Raw genomic sequence first — 24,647 nt, forward strand, 5'->3', positions numbered from 1 at the left:
ATAGTGAAAACCCTATGTTTTCAGTATGTTTGTTATGTGTCACTGGGACCCTGCTAGTCAGGACCCCAGTGCTCATAAGGTTGTGGCCTATATGTATGTGTTCCCTGTGTGGTGCCTAACTGTCTCACTGAGGCTCTGCTAACCAGAACCTCAGTGGTTATGCTCTCTCATTTCATTCAAATTGTCACTAACAGGCTAGTGACCATTTTTACCAATTTACATTGGCTTACTGGAACACCCTTATAATTCCCTAGTATATGGTACTGAGGTACCCAGGGTATTGGGGTTCCAGGAGATCCCTATGGGCTGCAGCATTTCTTTTGCCACCCATAGGGAGCTCTGACAATTCTTACACAGGCCTGCCACTGCAGCCTGAGTGAAATAACGTCCACGTTATTTCACAGCCATTTTACACTGCACTTAAGTAACTTATAAGTCACCTATATGTCTAACCTTTACCTGGTAAAGGTTAGGTGCAAAGTTACTTAGTGTGAGGGCACCCTGGCACTAGCCAAGGTGCCCCCACATTGTTCAGAGCCAATTCCCTGAACTTTGTGAGTGCGGGGACACCATTACACGCGTGCACTACATATAGGTCACTACCTATATGTAGCTTCACAATAGTAACTCCGAATATGGCCATGTAACATGTCTAAGATCATGGAATTGCCCCCTCTATGCCATCCTGGCATTGTTGGCACAATTCCATGATCCCAGTGGTCTGTAGCACAGACCCTGGTACTGCCAAACTGCCCTTCCTGGGGTTTCACTGCAGCTGCTGCTGCTGCCAACCCCTCAGACAGGCATCTGCCCTCCTGGGGTCCAGCCAGGCCTGGCCCAGGATGGCAGAACAAAGGACTTCCTCTGAGAGAGGGTGTTACACCCTCTCCCTTTGGAAAATGGTGTGAAGGCAGGGGAGGAGTAGCCTCCCCCAGCCTCTGGAAATGCTTTCTTGGGCACAGATGTGCCCAATTCTGCATAAGCCAGTCTACACCGGTTCAGGGACCCCTTAGCCCCTGCTCTGGCGCGAAACTGGACAAAGGAAAGGGGAGTGACCACTCCCCTGACCTGCACCTCCCCTGGGAGGTGTCCAGAGCTCCTCCAGTGTGCTCCAGACCTCTGCCATCTTGGAAACAGAGGTGCTGCTGGCACACTGGACTGCTCTGAGTGGCCAGTGCCACCAGGTGACATCAGAGACTCCTGCTGATAGGCTCCTTCAGGTGTTAGTAGCCTATCCTCTCTCCTAGGTAGCCAAACCCTCTTTTCTGGCTATTTAGGGTCTCTGTCTCTGGGGAAACTTTAGATAACGAATGCAAGAGCTCATCCGAGTTCCTCTGCATCTCTCTCTTCACCTTCTGCCAAGGAATGGACTGCTGACCGCGCTGGAAGCCTGCAAACCTGCAACATAGTAGCAAAGACGACTACTGCAACTCTGTAACGCTGATCCTGCCGCCTTCTCGACTGTTTTCCTGCTTGTGCATGCTGTGGGGGTAGTCTGCCTCCTCTCTGCACCAGAAGCTCCGAAGAAATCTCCTGTGGGTCGACGGAATCTTCCCCCTGCAACCGCAGGCACCAAAAAGCTGCATTACCGGTCCCTTGGGTCTCCTCTCAGCACGACGAGCGAGGTCCCTCGAATCCAGCAACTCTGTCCAAGTGACCCCCACAGTCCAGTGACTCTTCAGTCCAAGTTTGGTGGAGGTAAGTCCTTGCCTCACCTCGCTGGGCTGCATTGCTGGGAACCGCGACTTTTGCAGCTACTCCGGCCCCTGTGCACTTCCGGCGGAAATCCTTTGTGCACAGCCAAGCCTGGGTCCACGGCACTCTAACCTGCATTGCACGACTTTCTAAGTTGGTCTCCGGCGACGTGGGACTCCTTTGTGCAACTTCGGCGAGCACCGTTTCATGCATCCTTGTAGTGCCTGTTTCTGGCACTTCTCCGGGTGCTACCTGCTTCAGAGAGGGCTCCTTGTCTTGCTCGACGTCCCCTCTCTCTGCTGGTCCAATTTGCGACCTCCTGGTCCCTCCTGGGCCTCAGCAGCATCCAAAAACGCTAACCGCACGATTTGCAGCTAGCAAGGCTTGTTGGCGTTCTTTCGGCGGGAAAACACTTCTGTACAACTTTCCACGGCGAGTGGGATCCCTCCACCAAAGGGAAAGTCTCTACCCTTTTCGTTCCTGCAGAAACCTCAGCTTCTTCTGTCCAGTAGAAGCTTCTTTGCACCCGCAGCTGGCATTTCCTGGGCATCTGCCCATCTCCGACTTGCTTGTGACTTTTGGACTTGGTCCCCTTGTTCCACAGGTACCCTAGATTGGAAATCCACAGTTGTTGCATTGCTGGTTTGTGTCTTTCCTGCATTATTCCTCTAACACAACTTCTTTGGGGGAACTTTAGTGCACTTTGCACTCACTTTTCAGGGTCTTGGGGAGGGTTATTTTTCTAACTCTCACTATTTTCTAATAGTCCCAGCGACCCTCTACAAGGTCACATAGGTTTGGGGTCCATTCGTGGTTCGCATTCCACTTTTGGAGTATATGGTTTGTGTTGCCCCTATCCCTATGTTTCCCCATTGCATCCTATTGTAACTATACATTGTTTGCACTGTTTTCTAAGACTATACTGCATATTTTTGCTATTGTGTATATATATCTTGTGTATATTTCCTATCCTCTCACTGAGGGTACACTCTAAGATACTTTGGCATATTGTCATAAAAATAAAGTACCTTTATTTTTAGTATAACTGTGTATTGTGTTTTCTTATGATATTGTGCATATGACACTAAGTGGTACTGTAGTAGCTTCACACGTCTCCTAGTTCAGCCTAAGCTGCTCTGCTAAGCTACCATTATCTATCAGCCTAAGCTGCTAGACACCCTATACACTAATAAGGGATAACTGGGCCTGGTGCAAGGTGCAAGTACTCCTTGGTACTCACTACAAGCCAGTCCAGCCTCCTACAGCTACCCAATGTCCATGTCGTTCATACATTAGGACATCAACATGTTGGAATACACGTTACAGGCAATACCTTGACTGATGAAGCAGCCAAGTCAGCAGTAGCTACGGCTTCTCCTGCTGCAATAACCCATTCACAGATGAGGTTGGATGATGAAACATTGGCTGCTGTAAAAGCTTTGACTGAAAGCAAGCCTGTGCCAAAGGCATATCCTGCCAAGTATTCCCACTGCACATCTAGCCTAAATACTATTCTACCAGGGGTGGGTGATCATGTGATCCCCATCCAAGATCAAAGACCTGAGTTGATTAATGCAGTGCTTGAGGAAGTTGCTTTTGCCCATGCCTGTGTGGAGGCTACTGTTTCATTATTACAAGCACATTCTTGGTGGCCAGGTCTATACAGACTTAGCAGTATGTCCTTTGTTGTGATATCTTTCGGCAAATAAAAGGTACCACTGTCAAACGGCCACCGCAGACACCACTCTTGATTTCCAAGAAACCTCTACAATGTGTATCCCTGGACCATTGTGGTCACTTGACACCTGATTGTGCATACAAATATATCATAGTCACTGTTGACTCATGTTCCAGATTTCTATGGGTCTGGACACAATGCTCAGCTGACGCTCAAATTGTTATTACAGATTTGCAAGTCTTTATTGGCACATTTGCAGTTGTGGCTTTCCACTCAGACCAGGGCCCTGCTTTCATCTCAAGGGCATTCAGGGACACCATGGCTTTGATAGGGGTCCAACTGTATTATTCGTCTCTGTATCATCCTGAGGGAAAGAGTGTTGTGGAGCGAAGAAACCGGTACTTAAAGAAATCCTTAGCAGCTAGAGTATTAGGCATGGGTCGTAGTTGGCTTAATCACCTGTATGGAGTCCAGAGAGCACTTAATTATCTGCCCAGAAGGTCCCTGGGAGTGTGTACCCCATATGAATGCCGGTTTGGAACACAAATGTATGTTCCAGATCTTAATGGTCCTGGCACGGAGGCAGCAGACAAAACCTTTGACATAAATAAACCTGTCACTGTCTTGCAGGACTTACAACAGTTCCGTGATGACAACGCATCGGCCAGTGCATCCTTATTGTGAATAAAGGATGCACCAGTAACACCTACTGGCTGGATTCCAAAAGTTGGGGGTCTAGTGTGTGGAATGATTGTTGTCAAAAACGAGTTTGGTTCTTCTTATTGTATACCAGTTCCAGTCCTAGGAATGCATGGTACCAGAACTGTTATTCTAACACCCCTGTCTGGTTCTAAAGAAAACCACGTTGTCTCCATCAACAGTGTCAAGCTACATCGTATGGCCCATCCTGCACAGCAGACCTAGAGGACTCCTGGGTAGTCTCCTACTCCCTCTCACACCAGACCAGGATGTTCCTCTACAGGCTTTGAGCAGCAATGCTGACACCTCTCTGAGCATGGGGAGGGTGGAAAATGATCTTTCATTAGTCCCACTAATTTCTGCAACAAGCAATTTCAACAATTTTGAGTAATTGTACTCAAATTCAATTCAAACAGATGGCATAGGTGTCTATGAACCACCAAGGGTGACTTCTGTTAGATCTCCTCTTCCAAACATGGCTCCAGTTTTTTCACGATCTGCTTTTGGATATTTTGCGGACGACAATGACTCTTTTACCGACTCATCTGCCTCTTCTACAATAAGACTGTCAAGAGAAAGTAAGCTGATAAATTGGTTCAAAATTAATTATTTCATTTGTCCATGGAACTATCTGTGGCTCTTATTAACTGTACTTGCCTTCCTTCTTTGGATTGGGTTTTTCATTGCCTTTTTTCTCATTAATACATGGTCATTACCTTCCTAAATGCTCTACAGTTGTGCTGGTGGATGAGGTCCTAAAACCTCCCATAAGGTCCACAGAGACTTGTCCCTAGTGAACATTTCAGCTATACCGATTCCTGATGGGATTGTTTGGGATAGAGTATCTTTTGATATATATCGCCTGACGGAGGTTATTCAAATTCCACATATATTTAAAATTTCAATGAATGATGTAAGTCCAAACTCCTAGTAAAGTTAGATTTTTGGACTAAGTTTAGACTTTTAGGGCCTCATTCTAAGTTTGGCTGGCGGCGGGCGCTGCCAGCCAAACGGGAACCACCAAATGGCCGCTCCGCGGTCAGAAGACCGCGGATGCCATTCTGGCTTTCCCGCTGGGCCGGCGGGTGACCGCCAAAAGGGCACCCGCCGGCCCAGCGGGAAAGACTCTGCAACAAGGAAGCCGGCTCTGAATGGAGCCGGCGGAGTTGCAGGGGTGCGACGGGTGCAGTGGCACCCGTCGCGATTTTCACTGTCTGCAAAGCAGACAGTGAAAATCTTTATGGGGCCCTGTTAGGGGGCCCCAGTGGCATGGGCAGTGCAGGGGCCCCCAGGGGCCCAACGACACCCGTTCCCGCCATCCTGTTTCTGGCGGTGAAAACCGCCAGAAACAGGCTGGCGGGAAGGGGGTCGGAATCCCCATGGAGGATTCCCTGGGCCAGGGGAAAACCGGCGGGAAACCGCTGGTTCCCCTTTTCTGACCGCGGCTTTACCGCCGCGGTCAGAATGGCCCTGGAAGCACCGCCAGCCTGTTGGCGGTGCTTCCGTGGTCCCCGGCCCTGGCGGTCCATCGGAATGACCCCCTTAGTCTAAAGTTAAAATTTTGGACTAAACGTAGACCTAAAGTCTAACTTTACTACAAGTAAAGTTAGACTTTTGGTCTACGCTTAGCCTTTTGGTCTAAACTTAGACTTTTGGTCTAAGTTTACCTTTGTGAATCAGGCCCTGTATGGGGAACTAAAATTTGGCATGTACGGGGAAAGGAAGCTTTATTTAGAGCATGCCTGATATCTGTTCAAATATTTTTAAATTAAACTGTACAACAGATAAGTTGTTTAGGCTAGGCAAAGATTAAGGAATTAAGGCCCTCATTACAATCCTGGTGGTCGGTGTTAAAGCGGCGGTAATACTGCCAACAGGCCGGCGGTAACAAAAATGGGATCATGGCCACGGCGGAAACCGCCAACATAAACCACCACTTTAACACACCGACCGCCACGGCGGTAGCAACAAACACTGCTGCGGTCACCGCCAACAGACAGGTGGAAAACAATGACCCGCCCACCCTATCACAACCCGCCACTCCGCCAGCTTTTCCAGCGCGGTACCAACGCCATCAAAAGCACGGCGGAAACAGAACACAGAAGGGAAACCACTCACCTCTCGACAATCCACAAAGAACCAGGACGCCATGGAGCCCGAGCTGCAGGTCCTGCCGATGCTGATCTACCTCCTCATACACAACGGATATCAAAGGCGGTGGCGACGACCACGGTGAGTACTGCACCTAACACACAGGGGACGGGGGAGGAAAAAGAGAGTGACACACACACGCAACACCCACACCCCCACCTTCACCCACAACACCATACACACACAAAAACATGCATCAACAATACATTTACACCCTGTTACCCCCTGGTTTGAGTTCAAACAGTGATATTTTGGAAGTATGCAGATATAGTTAACGATTAGAAAAACAGTATATACAAATAATTACAATATGTACAGAAGGCCGTACACTGTCCTTTGCAAATGTCTGTGGCCCACTGAGCCAAATACCATGGGCGAATCCCACACTTGACTCCTGCCTCAAAATGGAGAGAACACTGCAGGGGCATCAGGTCGTAAACACACAGGCACCTCAGGGGGAAAGGGAAGGGGGGCACCTCAGCCGGAAGATGGTACTACGCCATTGCTCCTCGAGGGGGCTACATGCCCACAGCGATGTCCTGGGGAGTGCAAAGCCACAGTCTCACAAGTCTCTCAAGTGGGTGGTTTGCCCACTGCTTGGTCCTTGGGAGTGCAAAGCCACAGTCTCACAAGTCTCTCAAGTGGGTGGTTTGCCCACTGCTTGGTCTTGGGGAGTGAAAGGCCACAGTCTCACAAGTGGATGGCTTCTCCACTGGTTCTGGAGGGGGGCTTGTGCCCAGTCTGCCTCATCCTGCCAAGGATAGGGTGAGCGGATGCATATCTCCACTGGTTCTGGAGGGGGCCTTGTGCCCAGTCTGCTTCATCCTGCCAAGGATAGGGTGAGTGGATGCATACCTCCTCCGGTTCTCGAGGGGGCATTGTGCCTAGTGATGCTGCACTTGGGGTGTGGCAGTTCACACTCCCTCACCTGGGTGTCTGAGGCATGAAATTTTGCAGGGAACAGGTAGCATGATACTCCATGGAGGCAGGGCCAAACTCCATCCTGCGGTGACTAAGACTGAAAACTGGTGGTAGTGCCGGTGCTGGTGGGGGTGCTTCAAGTGGTGGTGGGAGGCTCCAGGCCGTCTCCTGCAGCCTCGGACGGCTGCCCACTGAGGATGCTGCTGCTGACAGTAGTAGCGGCACCGGCTGGGCATGTGGTGGTGCAGATGGCGGTGCAGGTGGTGGTGCTTGCGACGGTGTCTGCGGCGGGGACGCTGCCGGTGCAGGCCGTGGTGCAGGTGCTGGTAGTGGTGGAGGGAGACACCAGGCCATCTCCTGCAGCCTCGGACAGCTGCCAACTGGGGATGCTGCTGCTGACAGTTGTGGTGGCAGCGGCTGTGCAGGTGGCGGTGCTTGCGGCAGTGCCTGCGGCGGGGACACTGCTGGTGCAGGCCATGGTGTAGGTGCTGGTAGTGGTGGAGGGAGACACCAGGCCCTCTCCTGCAGCCTCGGACAGCTGCCCACTGGGGATGCTGCTGCTGACAGGCAGTGCAGGTGGCGGTAAAGATGGCGGTGCAGGAGGCGGTGCCTGCGGCGGTGCTTGCCGCGGTACAGGTTGCAGGGTTGTCGGTACTGATGGTGGCCACCAGTCCCTCACCTGGACCCTCTGAGGCCTGAAGTGCCTTGCCTTGGGTTTTCTGCCCCTTCCCCACCTTGGCAGATGCTGCTGGGACCTTGGCACTGGCAGCCTGAGTTTTGGAGGAGGCCTTGCTGGGTGGGTGGTGCTCCTTGGCCGTGCTGCATGCTGGCCCATTCTTCACCTTGGCAGGTGGCGGAATGGGTTGGTCCTTTGCAGGTGTCAGTGGCACACTGGCTGCCCTGACGGGTGCCCCCTTTGATCCTCTGGGACTTGCAGATACCACAGTGTCCGCCGACCTGGTGGCTGAGGTGCTGGTCTGGAAACCCTGCCCGAGGGGAAGGTCGGGGAGGCGTAGCGAAGAGGTCGATGTTTGCTAGGAAAGGTTTTTTTAGACACACTGGGACGGGAAGATGTAGACGGTTTGGGAGTGGAGGAGGAGGGAATGGTTGTAAGAGGTGTACGACTGCTGAGTTTGGGTGAAGGTGCATGGACTGGATGCTGTTGTGAGGTGGATGGCTGTTGGGTGGGTGTGTGCTTGCGTTTGTGTAGTTTGGGAGGAGGGGTCACAGACACAGTGGGAGAGGACACAGGGGATGTGTGCATGGTTGTGGGGGTGGTGACTGCTCGTCAGGGCTGTGTTGTGATGGGCGTGCTGGTGATGGAGGTAGTGGATGAAGATGTAGTGCATGCAGGTGTGAGTGTAGATGCTACTGGGAGGGAGGTGGACGAGGAGGAGGAGGGGGATACGGTGGAGGCAGTGGATGTTGGTGTGTTTGCATGGGCATGGTGCTTGTGAGATGAAGTGTGGTGCTTATGTTTGCCTGAGCCACTTCTGTGTGGTGATTTGGGTGCATGCTAGTCTGAAGGTGTGCTTGGGATAGGCTGAGGTAGAGGGGATTGGGTCTGGGTAGTGGAAGTTGGAGGAGGGAGGCTGGACACAGGGACAATGGCTGCCATCAGTGCTGAGGCCAGAGCCTGAAATGCTCTCTGTTGGGCTGCCAAGCCAGAGTGAATGCCCTCCAGGTATGAATTTGTTTGTTGCAAATGCCTCTCGACTGCCCTGGATGGCATTCAGAATGGTTGACTGCCCAACAGTGAGGGATCGCAGGAGGTCAATAGCCTCCTCACTGAGGGGAGCAGGGCTGACAGAGGCAGGGCCTGAGGTGCCTGGGGCGAAGGAGATGCCCACCCTCCTGGGTGAGTGGGCACGGGAAACATGCTGAGGGGCTGCTGGGAGGGCAGTCCTGGTAGTGGGGATGGCGGCTGTACTTGTAGTTGGGGTGGCCACAAAGGTGTCCGCCACCGCAAGGGAGATTCCATCGGAGGAGGATTCGCTGTCAGTGGTGTCCCCTCCTGTCCCCATCGTGGAGCTCCCCTCGCCCTCCATCCCACTGGTGCCTTCACCCTCGGTGAATTTCGGTTCCAGGCCCATGTGGGATGTAGTCCCTTTGTCGCTGGTGCCTCTGCTCCTCCGCCAGATGATGCTAATGCACACAAGGACAGGGTGACAAAACAAAAAAGGGGGGGGGGAAGAGACAGAGGATACACTTGGTCAATGCTAGCAACACCACCACCGTTGGCATACAAAACACTCAGGGAGCCGCCCTATGCACTAGGCCATGCCCAAACATTTACTGAGACACCAGCCCATGGGGTACAATGCCTAACGCCAGCATCTGCACACCTGAAGCCCACAGGACCCTGCACAGTAGTAGATGCCCACTTACACCATTGGGGTAGGAGTGCGCCAGAGCCTGCTCAACAAGGGACCTACCCTGCCATGATCGCAATGGGCTAGGGGTACCCACAGCCCACATCCCCCACCCAGCTACCTCCTAAAATGCGCAAAGTAAGCTTTCAGATTCTGTACTCACCCCCTTGTGGCTGCCGTGATGACCTCAAGCGCACATCCAACTCTGGATAGGCCACCTCCAGGATGTGGAACATCAGGGGGGTCATGCTGCGACGGGCACCCCTTCCACGTTGGGAGGCCAGACCCAGCTGGGCCTCTGCCTTTTCTTGGTTCAGCGGCACAGGTCCTCCCATCTCTTGCGGCAGTGGATGCTCTGCTGTGATAGACCCCCAGGGTCCGCACTTCCTTTGCGATGGCACGGCAAATACCCTTTTTCTGGTGGGTGCTGACCTGAAGGGAAAAGACAGCAGAAAAGGAAATTACTCACCCATCTGGACCGTCATACTCATTGCCCACCAGTTACCAACCATGCCCTGACGCACATACACTGACCACCTCTCATGCAGCACTCAGGGCAGGACGCCTCAGCACCCACCAACATGTGGCTTACATCAACACCATTCCAAACATGCATTGCCCACACATCATGCTCACAGTGTACTCACCTGTTTGTCTGGAGGACCGTAGAGTAATGTGTACTGGGGTAGGACCCCATCCACCAGTTTCTCCAACTCCTCCGCAGTGAAGGCAGGGGCGCTTTCCCCAGACACATGAGCCATTGTTGCTTCCAGACACAGGTCACAGCAGCACTTGCAGTGTAGGTCCTCTCCTGTTGACAGTCAGGTAGCAAGTGAGTAAATAGTTAGAAAATGGCGGTGACGTTCGCTGTGGTGCGTACCATCACCACCGGCGTACACCGGCATTGGCTCCTGGAACCCATAGGGCCCAATAATAACCTATGCGAATCTGCGGGCAGTCATCGACCGCCTACCACGACGGTGTACAGCACCAGCGCACTTACCTCATTTCCACTTGTCCCTGCTCACAGGTCAGGCAGCTGCCATGTTAGGGGGGCACAGGGAATGGCACCTAACTGCGTCACACCAGAGATTGGCACAGCAACTGACTCTCGATTTCACATACTGCTTCTATAAAGTAAATTCAGCAACATTAGTGCAATATATATGGAAATATGACCCTTTGCTCTCCGTTCTCTTCCATAGGCTACAACCGCTGAGGCAGATAATGAGATGGCAGCATCCTCCGGTGTACAGACCCCTGGTGGACCTCTCGACAATGGAGAACAGACACATTATCATCACATACAGACTTAATTGTGCCACAGTCCAAGAACTGTGTGCCCAATTGGAGCCAGACCTGATGTCAGCTATCCGCCAGCCCACAGGTATCCCCCTCTAGTGCAGGACCTGTTGGTGCTCCATTTCCTGGCAAGTGGTTCCTTTCAAACCACAGTGGCCATGGCATCAGGGATGTCTCAGCCCATGTTCTCTGACGTGTTGACCAGAGTGTTGTCAGCCCTGCTTAAACACATGCGCAGCTACCTCGTGCCCCCAGGTGGATGATTTGGCCACAGTGAAAGCTGACTTTTATGCCCTGGGACATATCCCCAACATCATTGGTGCCATTGATGGTACACATGTAGCATTTGTCCCACCCCGGAGAACTGAACAGGTTTACAAGAATAGAAAAAGCTATCACTCTCTGAATGTCCAGATGGTGTGTTTGGCAGACCAATACATCTCCCATGTGAATGCCAAATATCCTGGCTCTGTGTATGATGCATTTATCTTGAGGAACAGCAGCATCCCATATGTGATGGGCCAACTCCAGAGTCACCGGGTGTGGCTAATAGGTGAGCCCAACGTCCACACACAGTATAAGTAGGTGTCTGGGTATGGGGTTGTCCCTAAGGGTTAGTGTGTGTCTAACAGGTATCGCTCGATATTTGCAAGTGACTCTGGTTACCCCAACCTCCCATGGCTACTGACCCCAGAGAGGAATCCCAGGACAAGGGCAGAGGGACGTTACAATGAGGCACATGGGCGTACAAGGAGGATAATTGAGAGAACCTTCGGCCTCCTGAAGGCCAGGTTCCGGTGCCTCCATCTAACAGCTTCCTGTACTACTCACCCAAGAAGGTGTGCCAGATCATAGTTGCATGTTGCATGCTGCACAATCGGGCCTTGGGACGCCAGGTGCCTTTTCTGCAGGAGGATGTTCCTGGAGATTGTCTTGTGGCAGCGGTGGAGCCTGTAACTGTGATGAAGAGGAGGCAGAGGAAGAAGATGTTGAAAACAGAACAAATATAATACAGCAGTACTTCCAGTGACACACAGGTAAGACACTGTAACTTCACATAACATTTCAGTAATCTGTTGGACATTGTACAGGGCAGCCTCTTACCCTATGTCTTTGGCCTCTGACTGTTCCCTTTGGATTCTCTATTTTCAGATCTGTGTGCCCCATTCTGGCTCCAGCTATTTTTACTGCTGCACACCAAAGGTCATCCTGTAGTATATTTCACTAAACATATACGTTACAATGCTTTGAGAATGTTGTATTAATACATTTCAGATTAATTACACTGACTCCAGTATGGTATTTGTTTCAAGGGTGTTTATTTATGTGCCAATAATATAGGGGTATGTGCAAGGGGCTGGGGTGATGGTGGAGGAATGTCCAGTTAGAGTCCAGTCTCTTGGTTTTACAGGTGCATTGTCCAAGGGGGCATATGAAGGGGAGCATTGGCAGTTCAAGGTGGACTGGGTAAAAGAGTGGGACAGAAGGGTGACAATCAGGAGAGTCCTATTTCCTGGTGGGGGTCTTGGCAATGTTCTCTGTCTTGTGCCTGGATCGCAGGGACCGTTTGCGGGGTGGTTCTCCTTCTGCAGGGGGTGGGGTGCTGGTGGCCTGTTGGTCCTGTGGTGGGGCCTCCTGTCCACTAGCGCCAGTGGAGATGGAAGACTATTCCTCTGTTTGGCTAGTGTTGGGCGCCCTTTGTTGTAACACTGTCTCCCTTCATGGTCTTGCCCATTTTAGCCAGCACCCCTGCAATGGTGACCAGGATGGTGTAGATTTTTTTTAGGTCCTCCCTAATCCCCAGGTACTGTCCCTCCTGCAGCCACTGGGTCTCCTGCACCTTGACCAGTACAAGGCCCATGGTCTCCTGGGAATGGTGGTATGCTCCCAGGATGTTGGAGAGGGCCTCGTGGAGAGTGGGTTCCCTGGGCCTGTCCTCCCCCTTCGCACAGCAGTCCTCCCAGCTTCCCTGTTGTCCTGTGTCTCTGTCCCCTGAACCGTGTGCCCACTGCCACTGACCCCAGGTCACCTGATCGTTCTGTGTTTGTGGGGTTGCCTGGGGTCCCTGTAGTGGTGGACACACTGCTGACTGATGTGTCCTGGGGACAGTGGCATGGGCCTGCTGGGTGGGTGTTGTGCTAGTGTTTCCTGAGGGGGTAGGCTCTATGGTGGGTTGGGACTGTGGCAGGTGAACCGACTGTCCAGAGGCCCATGATGGGCCAGGTTGGTCATCGTGATCCAGGCATGCAGAGCTGCTGTCATCACTGTGGGCCTCTTCAGGGGGGGGGGGGGACTGGATGTAGCTGTTACCTCTCCGGTGATGTAGAGTAGGGGTCCTGTTGGGATGCAAATGCATTGTTAATGTATCTGCGTATGCCATCTTGTGCATGGGTGTGCTTCCCTGTATGATTGTGCTTTCCCTGTTAGCTTGCCCTTATGTGGGTGGTGAATTTGTGGGCTGGCTGAGTCTCCCTACTGGGCATGCTTTGGTGATGGGTGTCCATGCAGGTCTGTGTTGGGGGTCCCTGCATTGGTGTTACATGCAGGGTTTGGTATTGGGATGGGTGGGTTGTGATGGTGGGGTATGTGTGAGGTGGTGGAGTTATGGGGGTGAGGGTAGGGGTAGGAGTTTGTGATACCATGCAGGTAGGGTGGGGGGATAAAGTAGTAAAGATTTGACTTACCAGAGTCCAGTCCTCCTGCTACTCCTGCCAGGCCCTCAGGATGCATTATTGCCAAGACTTGCTCCTCCCATGTTGTTTGTTGTGGGGGAGGAGGTGGGGGTCCACCGCCAGTCCTCTGTACAGCAATCTGGTGACTTGATACCATGGAACGCACCTTCCCTCGTAGGTCGTTCCACCTCTTCCTGATGTCATCCCTAGTTCTGGGGTGCTGTTCCACTGCGTTGACCCTGTCCACAACTCTCGCGCCATAGCTCCATCTTCCTTGCAATGGATGTCTGCTGCACCTGTGATCCGTATAGCTGTGGCTCTACCCGGATGATTTCCTCCACCATGACCCTTAGCTCCTCCTCAGAAAACCTGAGGTGTCTTTGGGGTGGCTTGGATGTGGTGTGAGTGATATGTATGAGGATGTGTGGGGTGATGTGTGGGGTGATGTGTTGTAGTGTATGCTGTGATGTGCGTGAATGGTGTATGGGTAAGGGTGTTCTGTGCCTCTGATTGAATGGGTGCTCCTTGCTTGTCTCTCTGTGCTTGGTCTCTTTTTTTTCGCTGTAATGGGTTGTGGGTATTGTGGGTGTGTGTTTTATATTGTATTGGGTGTGTGGGTGTGGTGTGTGTATGTGTGTCAGGTGTGTGTGGTTTGAATTGTCCAATGTGGTGTAGTTTTGTAAGTATGTGTGTATTTTGAGCAGGGCACTATGTACCGCCAGTGGTTGATCGCGGCGGTGATTCATGGGTCGTTATACTGTTGGCGTATTCCTGTTGGCGTGACGGTGTGCGTTTTGGTACCGCCAGTTTATCACTGACCTTTGGTCTGGCGGACTTGTGTGTGTGTCTGTATTGTGGTGGATTTCTATATGTGGGTCATGATACTCGTGGTGGATCACCACAGCGGTCATAGTATGTTGGCTGCCGTCAGCACGGTGGTAGGCGGCATTTACAGCCAGGGTTGTAATGAGGGCCTAAATGTGCAAAGTATCCCTGTCACTGCTAAATGTAATAAATGGCAAAATTATAACATTGCAACTGAAGATCAGCTCGACGGGTGGGTCCAAAATGGAACATTTAGAACATCACTTTCACATCCTGGTGGGTGGTTATTATGGTCAGTGGACACAGATGGTTGTCATGCATGTTTTGTAGACGCCACAGAGGTTTTAGAACAAATAGACCATACCCTCGCTATGTGTCATCAGAACATTCAGGTATAGTAACAACATATAGGCCCTCATTATGACAACAGCGGTATTGACCGCCTACCGCCATGGTGACGGTTGCCAAAATACCACCGCCGCGGCTACCTGCCGTCCGCCATATTATGACTGTAGCCGGAAATCCGCCAGAAGGATGGCGGAATTCTGGCTGCGGCCATGACGGCGGATGGCGGTAAGTCGGCCTGCTGCCAGCAGTAGTGCCACTCCATTAGACCGCTGCAGACCATATCATGACACATGATACGGCTTGGCGGTGTTCTGCTGGTGGACGCTGCTGCAGGCAGCAGCACCCCGTCCCGTCTCCTGCCAGAGGACCCCCTGACAACAGGTAAGTCAGGTGCTCTGACAGGGGAGAGGGGTGGGGGGTGTTGTGTGTGTGTGGGGGTGTGGGTGTTTGTTTATTTGTGCATGCATGTGGGTGTGTGGCGTGTTTGGAATGCGTGTGCGCATGCATGGTTGTGAGTGTGTGTGTATGCTGTGTTGTGTGAATGCGTGGGTGCTTGTATGTATGTAAGTGGGTGTGGATGTGTGTGTGAATGGATGTATGCATGCGTGGGTGAATGTGGGTATGAGTGTGTGTATGCGTGTGCATGATGGTGCATGATTGTGAGTGTATGTCATGGGGGGTCTGGAGTGGGAGGGGGAGGGTGGGGGATGACGAGGGGGAGGGGGACGGGGAAGACCCCTATGATAGTGCCTACCACCATGGTTTTCGTGGAGGTAAGAAAGCCACGAAAAACATGGCGGTAGGTGGGGTCATAATCCCACAGGTGGGACAGTGACGGCCGCCTGGCTGGAGACTGAAGTCTCCAGCCCAGCAGCTGTTACTGGCCTGGCAGACGGAGTGGTACATTGGCGGTTTGGCTTGAGCCAGAGCGCCAATGTCATATTTTGGGGAAAGGTACCGCCAGCCTGTTGGCATTATTTTTCTCCAAAATACTGCCGTCCTCCAGGGTCGTAATGAGGGCCATAGTGTATGGAAATTGTGCCAGCAATGGTTAAAAAGTTCCTGACTAGATGCTGTTAAAGAACACCTCAGTCTCCTGTGTAATAACACAGACTTGCAGAATTTCCTGTTAGGCCCCAGAAGACAACATGAAAAGTGCTTCTTATATGCAGTTTATTATGAAGTTAGGGAACTTTCTCAACAAGAATCTGCTGCCTGGTTAAAAAGTTACAGAAAGCCTTAGCCATTGTAGATAAAGGGATTAACACCTTGTCCAACTGTATATACACTTAAAACAACATAGTTTCATCTGCGATAGACATTGTGCAAAGTAACATGTCATTTTTGCAACATGGACAGAGTCAGCTTAGGTCCATTACGCAGTTAAGATGGACACTTCAAACATTGAAATCTGGTTGTGTTCCCTGGCAACATGTCAGCGCAATGGGCATTTTTTCAGCATTTAATTTGACGCAACAAATAATGAAGGAAGTGACTTATGTTACGTGAAACATCGAGAAGATAGAAAAGTTGCCTTTTACTGTGGCTGAAATGCCATCAGCTGAATGATACATGGGGTTATCAATCTGCCTATTTCAACACTGCAATTCAGGTCCTGCTTAAAACACATTCCAGTGGGCAGATATGAAAAGCTAGGAGATAGTTACATTTATGAGGTGTAGGAGCTACCCATTTTGCACAAATGTCTCGGCATGAAAGAGGTCTTTCTTTGCGCCAGTGATTGCCAGACCTCTGTGAGCCATTCAATGATTTGTAGGCAGCCGTCCTTGCACAGTCGTGCAGCACTTTGGCAGTGAATTTAGCTTTCTATCTGAAGGTAGTTCCAGTCCCCTTGATTAGACCAGCGTTCCAGGTGCAATCTAATGGAAGCTATGTGCTTCCTGACAGTGAAAGCTGTTGTGGCATGTGTTTCGGTCTCCCAAATTGTCACCTGTTGCGGTAACGTCCTTTTTGCCCTTACACAACAGATGAAAGTAGCAGATATTTGGCCCCTCTTTGCTGCTTCAAAGGTGAATTTTCACAAGTTAATTAGACTAAAGGCTTTATTGTTTCAAAAACACTTGTCAGTGACTTCTGCACGTGAGATTTATGAACTCCATGTGGCGAGGTCATCTGTGGAAATACAGTCCCTTTTAAGTACAAACTTTCTGAGACACTTTGGTGAACTCCTGGGATAGAATTTTAACCCGTCTGTACATTTCTTGAAGGCTGTTGGTTCTGGTTTTGCTAACACTTTCTCCTCTATATTTGGCATAATACCTTCGGCCATACACTCGATATTTTTGATTATTTTGGGGTGAGTTCCGATTACTTTAGCTATAATAGGGGCATCTTGTTGTTGCTGTTTTTTATTCGCAGTGGCTGTCCCATCGCAACAAGGCGGACTGATGGCGCTTCTGTCAGTGCAACTGCGCTGATGCAGTATTTCCAAGTGCCAATCCTGGAAGAACTGGAGCGCAACTGGTCTCTGTCATTCTCACCGGTTTTGGATTGTGTGCAGCCCGTGTTTCGATGCATCTGGTGCCTTTTCAAATGTACACTAAAAGTTTGTCTTTCTAAGCAGCGCTTACTTTCAATGGCTGCTGATCTGTCGATGTTCTAGCTGAGGGCTCATTACCAGACATGCACGTTGAGGGTATGTTTGCTACAGGAAGCCATCTATGAGCTGCCCTTTGCAGATCATGCAGCTCTTGCTTTAATGGGCACAACACGGAATGCTGCTGCTACATCTGGAGTCAGGCTTTAGAACTTGAGGGCTCTTTGGTTTTCCTTGGAACTGATTTGGTCTCATTACCACCTGCCAAAGTGAGACATTTCCTTGCCTCAATTATACCAGCTGCAATTGAGGATTTTCAAAATAACACTGACTTTTACATTCTGCTTCATTGGTGCCACTGCCGAGTTTCTCAGTTGACCACTCCTTCACATGCCCCAGTGTGTTTTAACTTGTCTCAGTTGACGTTTATTTATACATGTTTTAAAGCATTCCATTTTAGTTGCTTTTAATTTAGGAACTAGGCTGCTTTACCACTTCTGAACCGACAGGGGAGGGTGTTGTAGAGCCATTTTAGTGAGGTGTGTGAGCATGTTATTTTGGCAACTAGGCTTGCTGCTTGTGCCCTTTAGCCTAGAAATGTTTCATTTTATTTCATTCCACAGCCAAGGCACGCAGGCAAGCAGGAGACTCCTATGGCAGCAGGGGCAGGAAGCTCCATCACCAGCCCTCTTGGACAGGGCCACATAGCTCTTCAAATCCCAGCCTGACTACATGGCACCAATCCACCAGTGGCTTGTAACGAGGGAGGTTTTCTCCACCTACACATTAGCCATTCCACACCCATTGGGGTAGGTGGGAGCCAGGGCTCGACCCCTGCACATTGAGATTCCCCAGATTAGGCAACAGCCGTCCCCCTTGCTACAGTGGATGGCACTGAGGGGAGGAGAGACAGGTTCTTCCACACCATCAAAGTGACTCACCTGCTTCCATTATATGCATTGAAGCTTGAGCCACCGGGGGCAGAATCTCCTCCCACCCCTCAAAGCAGTTTACACTGGCTTCAAAGGGCATGACATATCTACCTAAAGGAGCCAGAGTTTCCATCATGGCCTGGCTCCTTCGCACCCTGGCTGCCCTGACGACTAAGACAGGCCACTTCTGAGTTATTCAAAACCCAGACAGGTTGCAATTGGACTTGAGGAGGCCCAGGTAGCAAGGCCTTCAGCGGGTCCCAACCCAGAGAGGCACTGAAAATCAGTTACACCAGGTGCGTACTGAGTGTGCATAGGTTCCCTCTTGGGAGGGCTATCACTCGCAGAGTGTCCCTCCCAAAGGGCAGGAAGAATCACCTGCCCCTATTCCTCACATGACGGTTGGGTCCTCCAAGGTGGAGAAGCCCATCCTGTGCTCAGTCCTTGACCAAGCGCCCAGAGGCCACAGACTGATCTGCCATCCAGGACACTCAAGGGCAGGGCCAGGACCTGTGCTTTAGGATCCATCTGGGAGATGCCCGTAAGTTCAGGCTGTCAGTCGCTCGGACTTCTCAACAGTTAATGATCCTTCAGTAAGTTCATCTGTCCATCATTGCGATCACAGTACAGTGCTGGCTAAAGCACCCCGAGCAGGCCACCTTGCATGGGGATGTCAGATTCACATCCCTGACTGCTCTTCGGGAAGCAAGGCTCAGAGAAAAGACCCATTGGACATGGCTGGAAAGAAGCTGCAGACTCAGGCCCCCAGGGAGCCTCAACCAGGCCCGGGTGGGTACAGCTATACAACCAGGGGGTCTGGGTATCCTGTCCCTACTAATCCGGAGCAAATCCAAACCCTGTTCTTGGAATCCGTGCACACAGAGTGACAGATGGGGATGTCAGAGAAAATGTACCTAAGATATCAGACAAGGGGTTGTGGAAGGGGCACATAGAGCTCTTCGATAACAGCTTCTGAACCTAAACAAGCAGAGACAACTGCTTCGGTCCTGCAGGACCTCATTGTCTGCACTTTACATCACAGTGGACTGGAGAAAGTAGCCAAGGGCTTCTACCCCGGGTCCCCCGGGGATCTGACTTGGAACCCGGTCAGAGCTTCTTATCCCCGGCAAACAGGGGAGGTCTCCCTGGGCCTGCAGGTCCCCATCCGAGACACTTTGAGAAATGACCTGCCAGGAAACAGAGGCCAGGGCTTGGGTCTTCCACCCTGGGCATGCCAGGGCTCTGACCCGGGGCCTAGTCAGATCTTCTTATCCCGGTCAAACAGGAGAGGTCTCTCCGGGCCTGCGAATACCTGTTTAGGGCACTTTAAGACACAGCAGGCCAAGGAACGAAGCCCAGGCCCAGAGGTATCTTCTTCAGGGCCAGTCAGAGTTCTAACCTGGGGCCTGGTCAGAGCTTCTGAACCCAGATAGGCAGGGAAGACCTCCATGAGCCTGCAGCACTGCTGGCTAAAAACGTGAGCTCAGGGCCGAGGGCTTCCACCCCATGGCCCACCAGAACTCTGACCCAGGGTTCAATCAGAGCTTCTGAACCTAGACAAGAAGGTGAGACCTCCATGGACCTATGGACCCGGTCCCGGGGCATGGTGGGCCAGAAGAGGGCCCCAGGGAGGGAGGCTTCCACACCACAGGCCCACAAGTACTCGCAGAACCAGGTTAGAGCTTTTGAAACCTGGACAAGCATGTGAGACTTCCCGGTGCCTGTGGGAGCCTGTCCTGGGCACTTTGCAACACAGTGAGCCAGTGAAGGGAACCCAGGGCCACTGGCTTCCACCCCCTGGACCAACTGGACATCTGACGCGGAGCCTGGTCAGTGCTTCTAAACCCAGACAAGCAGGAAGACGTCCATGGGCCTGCAGACTGCGTCCCAGGCACTTAGTGCATTATTGCACAATGGCCAGGAGAGGGACCTCCACAGTACAGGCCCACCAGGGTTCTGTCACAGGGCAGGTTGGAGCTTCTGAAACCTAGACAAGCAGGCGAGAGCTACAGTTGCCCGCGTTCCCATCCCATGCACTTTGTGACACAGTACACGTAAACCAGGTCCCAAGAGTGCTCCAATGAACCATACTCATTCTTGTAATCCATGCACACTGAGTGGCATAGGGGGCCATTCAAGAGAATGTATCTGGCCTCCTGAAGCCCTGACTGGGCTTCAAGCTTCAAATGAGCTTTCATTGCGACTTTTAGGACAGCTTGGAATTCTAAACACTGAGTCATGTGAAGGAAATGATGTGTTTTGTTTATGTATTTTAAGTACACAACATCACCAGTGACATTGGCATAGCACATTGAGCACCACCCATGTAGGTGTTGTTAAAGACCCATAGTATGAATTACGCCCAGGCCTAGTGATAATATCAGATTTGCACTTCTTGGTCTATGAGTACACAACTATGTTGTCTAGCCTATAGCTTGCAGTATGCAAGACATCATGTTCTATCAACATCGCACGGAGGTGGTGCTAGTTGTGGTGTCGCCGTCTTTGGCACAGTCAATCCATATTACAGGTGTTGGTGCAGTTCCAAGTGCTGCGGAGGTCAACCTCTCCCTTTCCCTTAAACCTGCACACACTTTGTTTGTCATCCCTCTTGTTTCTTTGAGTCCATATTCTGTAATCTTTATAAATGTTGGTAATGCAAATGCCAAATCAAGAGGATAAGAAAATCCAAACGTTAGCATTTAAGGTCAGACAACAGACCAAAATGCAAATAGTTTTCAATTTTACTGAGGAGTGGAACTCCATATCTCCTATTCGGTAGCACACACCCATCAAGTACAAGAAGCACCACTCTAAACCACGAGTGAGATTTTCCCACCATTATTCTGGTGAAAACCATGCTCCCAGTGAGCTGAAATTCTGCTACTTGAGGGTAGAAATCCCTCCTATTAAGCCAGAAACGACGTGGGTTGGCTTAGGTGTGCGTCTTTCCTACAATAGGATTCAGCTACAGGGGAATTTACTCATTACTGAACCTCGCTAGTTATAGAATGATGCATTGGATCCAGTTGAGAATACTTTTCTATATTATTTATTTAACGACAAAGCTTTAATTTGAAATGCATGTTTACACTGTTTATTTTGGTTAAGTGCACATTTCAGTAAAGACTGTGATGTCTTATTTTGCAGGAAAATGGCACCTTGGAATGAACTGTGAAACTCGAAATGACCACTGTCACTATCCCTTGAAGAATGGGTTTGACTATTTCTACGGCATGCCCTTGACTCTTATAGAAGACTGTGATGTTATGGGTGGTACTATTATGGATCCCAATCTTCAATCCAGGCTGATATTTTACAGTCAAGTTGTAGCCCTTGCAGTCCTCACACTTGTCATAGGAAAACTTACTGGTCTGCTGCCAATTAGCTGGAAATTCTGTACATATTTTACATGTTGTGGCTTCCTATTTTTCATCTCTTGGTATTCATCATATGGATTTGTCCGTTATTGGAATTGTATACTAATGAGAAACTATGAAATCACAGAGCAGCCCGTAAGGATCGAAAGGTCTGCCTCTCGAATGGTGAAGGAGACACAGACATTCATTGCAAGGTGGGTACAGCCTTCGTCGCAGATCGACAATAATGGCAAGATGATGATTATTATTATTACTGTTGTTGTTGCTATTATTAGACACACAAATTATTACTGTTGTTGTTGCTGTTGTTATTATTAGACACACAAAAGGTAAAGGGAGACATTGTTGCAGTAGGTCTAACCACTGGAAATCTAGCTAGCATTTCAACCCATTGTTCTTTTGCCCACCATACCACCTTCGTTTAGACCCAACCATATGCAGATCTGTCCTGACCCTTCTCCAACACAAATAGTCCAACCAGAACAGGTCATCCTTGAACCAGAACACAAGCAAACCAAGACAAGTTTTGCCCTGGTTGTCAGGTGGCACTTAGTGGGTCTGCTGCAGTAAGCATTGGACCCACATCTGGGCATAAGCCTTTCCACTTAGGGTGTTACATCAAAACACAAAAGATGATGGGAGAAATATTCATAATTTGTCTAACCACTGGCAATCGCATAGAGTAGCATTCCAACCCATCCTTCTTTTGCCCACAATGCCACCTCAGTTTGGACTCAGCCATATCCAAATCATACATGCAGGCTTAAACAAAATTCTCTTATGCACTGGTAGTCAAAGTTGAGAGAGGGAATCTAAAATATGGTCAATTTTATTTTCTACAGCCAAGAAAACCTTAGTGGCTTTACTTTGAATGTGCTGAAGCTGTAGAATATTTTTTGTTCTGGAGACCGTAATTTGAGTTTCCAAAAAATGCAAGATTTTACAAATGCATTGATTGCCATAGTCCTCTGCTGAAGAGTGGGGAAATAAAAAAACTCCATTCAGAAACAATAAAAGATGAACAGGCGTTAGAAGTGGCCAATAACTGCGGCAAGAAAAAGAAACTCTATGTCGCACAGAGTACCTAAAATCTACAATTTAATTGTATTCACTTGGATATATCACCTCTTCGTGAAACTCAGGACCTGATTAATAGAAACTACGCATGACTACTTGAAAAGCTGTAGATGAGCGTGGTAGGAGTCATTTCCTCCAAGTTTTTCAATATGTCCTCGGTGAAGATCTTTGCATCAATGGTGATCAAACTGATTGATCACACATTTCAAACGTAGCCATTTATGGAGCATTAAATGCACCAGCACCTCAGAGCAGTATTAAGGGCTGTTGATATATCAAACACATACACTGTGGAACACATTTTCATGCAAGGGCCAGGAGTGCCTCAGTCAATACCCTATGGTACACCTTCGGGGTTGCGGGAGTAACTAAAAAAGCTTCCATTAAGGAGATCTCCTTATTTGGTGCATCATTATATGTGGAATCAGTGGTGTTCATTGCTCCATTGATATTACATTGGTGCTTCACAGCTGACCATCAAAGCTCCCATTGTGAGTGGCCTGGAATAATCCCCATTTTAACCCTCTCCTTGAATTACCGTTAAAAAGGGGGGGAGCGTTTCCCAGTAATATTGCGAAGGGGGGGGAAATAACGGGAATCTGGGGAATAACATGCTGAAACCGGATTTATTGTGCACATTGCTGCATGTTTTCACTGGGCATTTCAACTGGAAACTTGGCCTGATTGCAGCCTGTGAACTACTTGGCTGAGTGGTAATATTTCAAACTGAAATGTATAATTTTGATAGGGTAATTTACTCGTGTCACCAGCCCTATCGCGATTCTCAGATTATTCTTAATGACGACGTACTGTTTTTTGACCACGCTTTTTCTATTTAGGTATGTGCGAGTATATATCCAGTCGAGGCGTCCACCCTTCTGAAACACATCGAGCTCCATCAAATTCGGAAAAAGTGGCATTTCTTTTAAACCGTGCGCAGAAGTAACAAATACTGTGGTGTAAAGTAATATCTACCAACAGGCTGTCATTATTAAGGTCTTCCATACAGTGTGAGCAATTGCAGTACTCTGTAGCTCTCTGGTAAGACACATGGCAGTTCCATATGGTATTAGAGCAAAACAATTGGCATGCACTAGTAAATAATGAACATCAGAAGAGAATGTCTCTTTGTTTAAGTCCAGAATGGAATAGGAGCATTAAGTAATAATGAGACGTTATGTTTTGTTTTCAAGAAACCGAAAAGGACCTTTCCTCCTCTGGTTTTCGTTTCTGCATGTTCACACCCCACTCATTGCCACTAAAATGTTTAATGGAAAGAGTAAACATGGGCCATACGGGGACTACGTCGAGGAGATGGACTATATTGTTGGTAAGTTGCCCTTGCGATTGTGGCTCACCTAAGATATGTGGGAGGGTTACTCTTGTCGTTGGAGCTTGGAGGGCATAACCGTATATAAGAGTATCAAGCAGAAAAATATTGAGACAGAATATTGGCTAACAAAACATTGTGAAGGTAAGTATATGCTGTTAAATATAGGTTAAACATCTTAATTCCACATCTACATGCCTATATATATATATATAGATATATCTATATCTATATCTATATCTATTTCTATATCTATATCTAAATATATATATATATATATATATATATATATATAAATATATATATATATATATATATATATATATGTTACCTAGTTACCTAGTGGCACTCGCCACTAGGCAGTTAGTTAGGACCATGTTTCCATAGAAAAGTTGTTTTTAGACTTGCCTACATCTTTAGGCACCGTTTGATGAATCTTCACAAAATTTTCCCCAAAAAAGTGTGCCGTGATTCTTGTTGCGCACAGAAAGTTTTGTGGTGAACCTTCAAGCGGGGCCAGAGAAAAAGGTTGTGTGGAAAAAGTTGTGTTTCCCATGTTATTTCCTGTAGGACCTTTAGACCCATCTACAGCCCGAACAACTGGATGGAATTACACCAAATTTGGCAGAAAACTAAATTTCGATATGCTAATCACGCTTTTGCTTAGTTGGTGTAAATCCGTTCAGTGTTTTTTGAAATATTATTGGG

General features: G+C 49.5%; 1 protein-coding gene across 1 annotated transcript in view; it reads left to right on the top strand.

The window, feature by feature from the left end:
* The window catches only part of LOC138250329 (arylsulfatase D-like), a 951,998-nt gene that overhangs the window by 466,343 nt on the left and 461,008 nt on the right, over positions 1-24,647 (top strand). The window contains exons 6-7 of the mRNA XM_069205095.1: positions 21,303-21,726; positions 23,803-23,939. Coding sequence (XP_069061196.1) covers positions 21,303-21,726; positions 23,803-23,939 — 561 coding nt within the window. The remainder of the gene's footprint in view (positions 1-21,302; positions 21,727-23,802; positions 23,940-24,647) is intronic.

The sequence above is a fragment of the Pleurodeles waltl genome, chromosome 8 (assembly GCF_031143425.1).
Source record: "Pleurodeles waltl isolate 20211129_DDA chromosome 8, aPleWal1.hap1.20221129, whole genome shotgun sequence".
In the NCBI taxonomy this organism is placed as follows: domain Eukaryota; kingdom Metazoa; phylum Chordata; class Amphibia; order Caudata; family Salamandridae; genus Pleurodeles; species Pleurodeles waltl.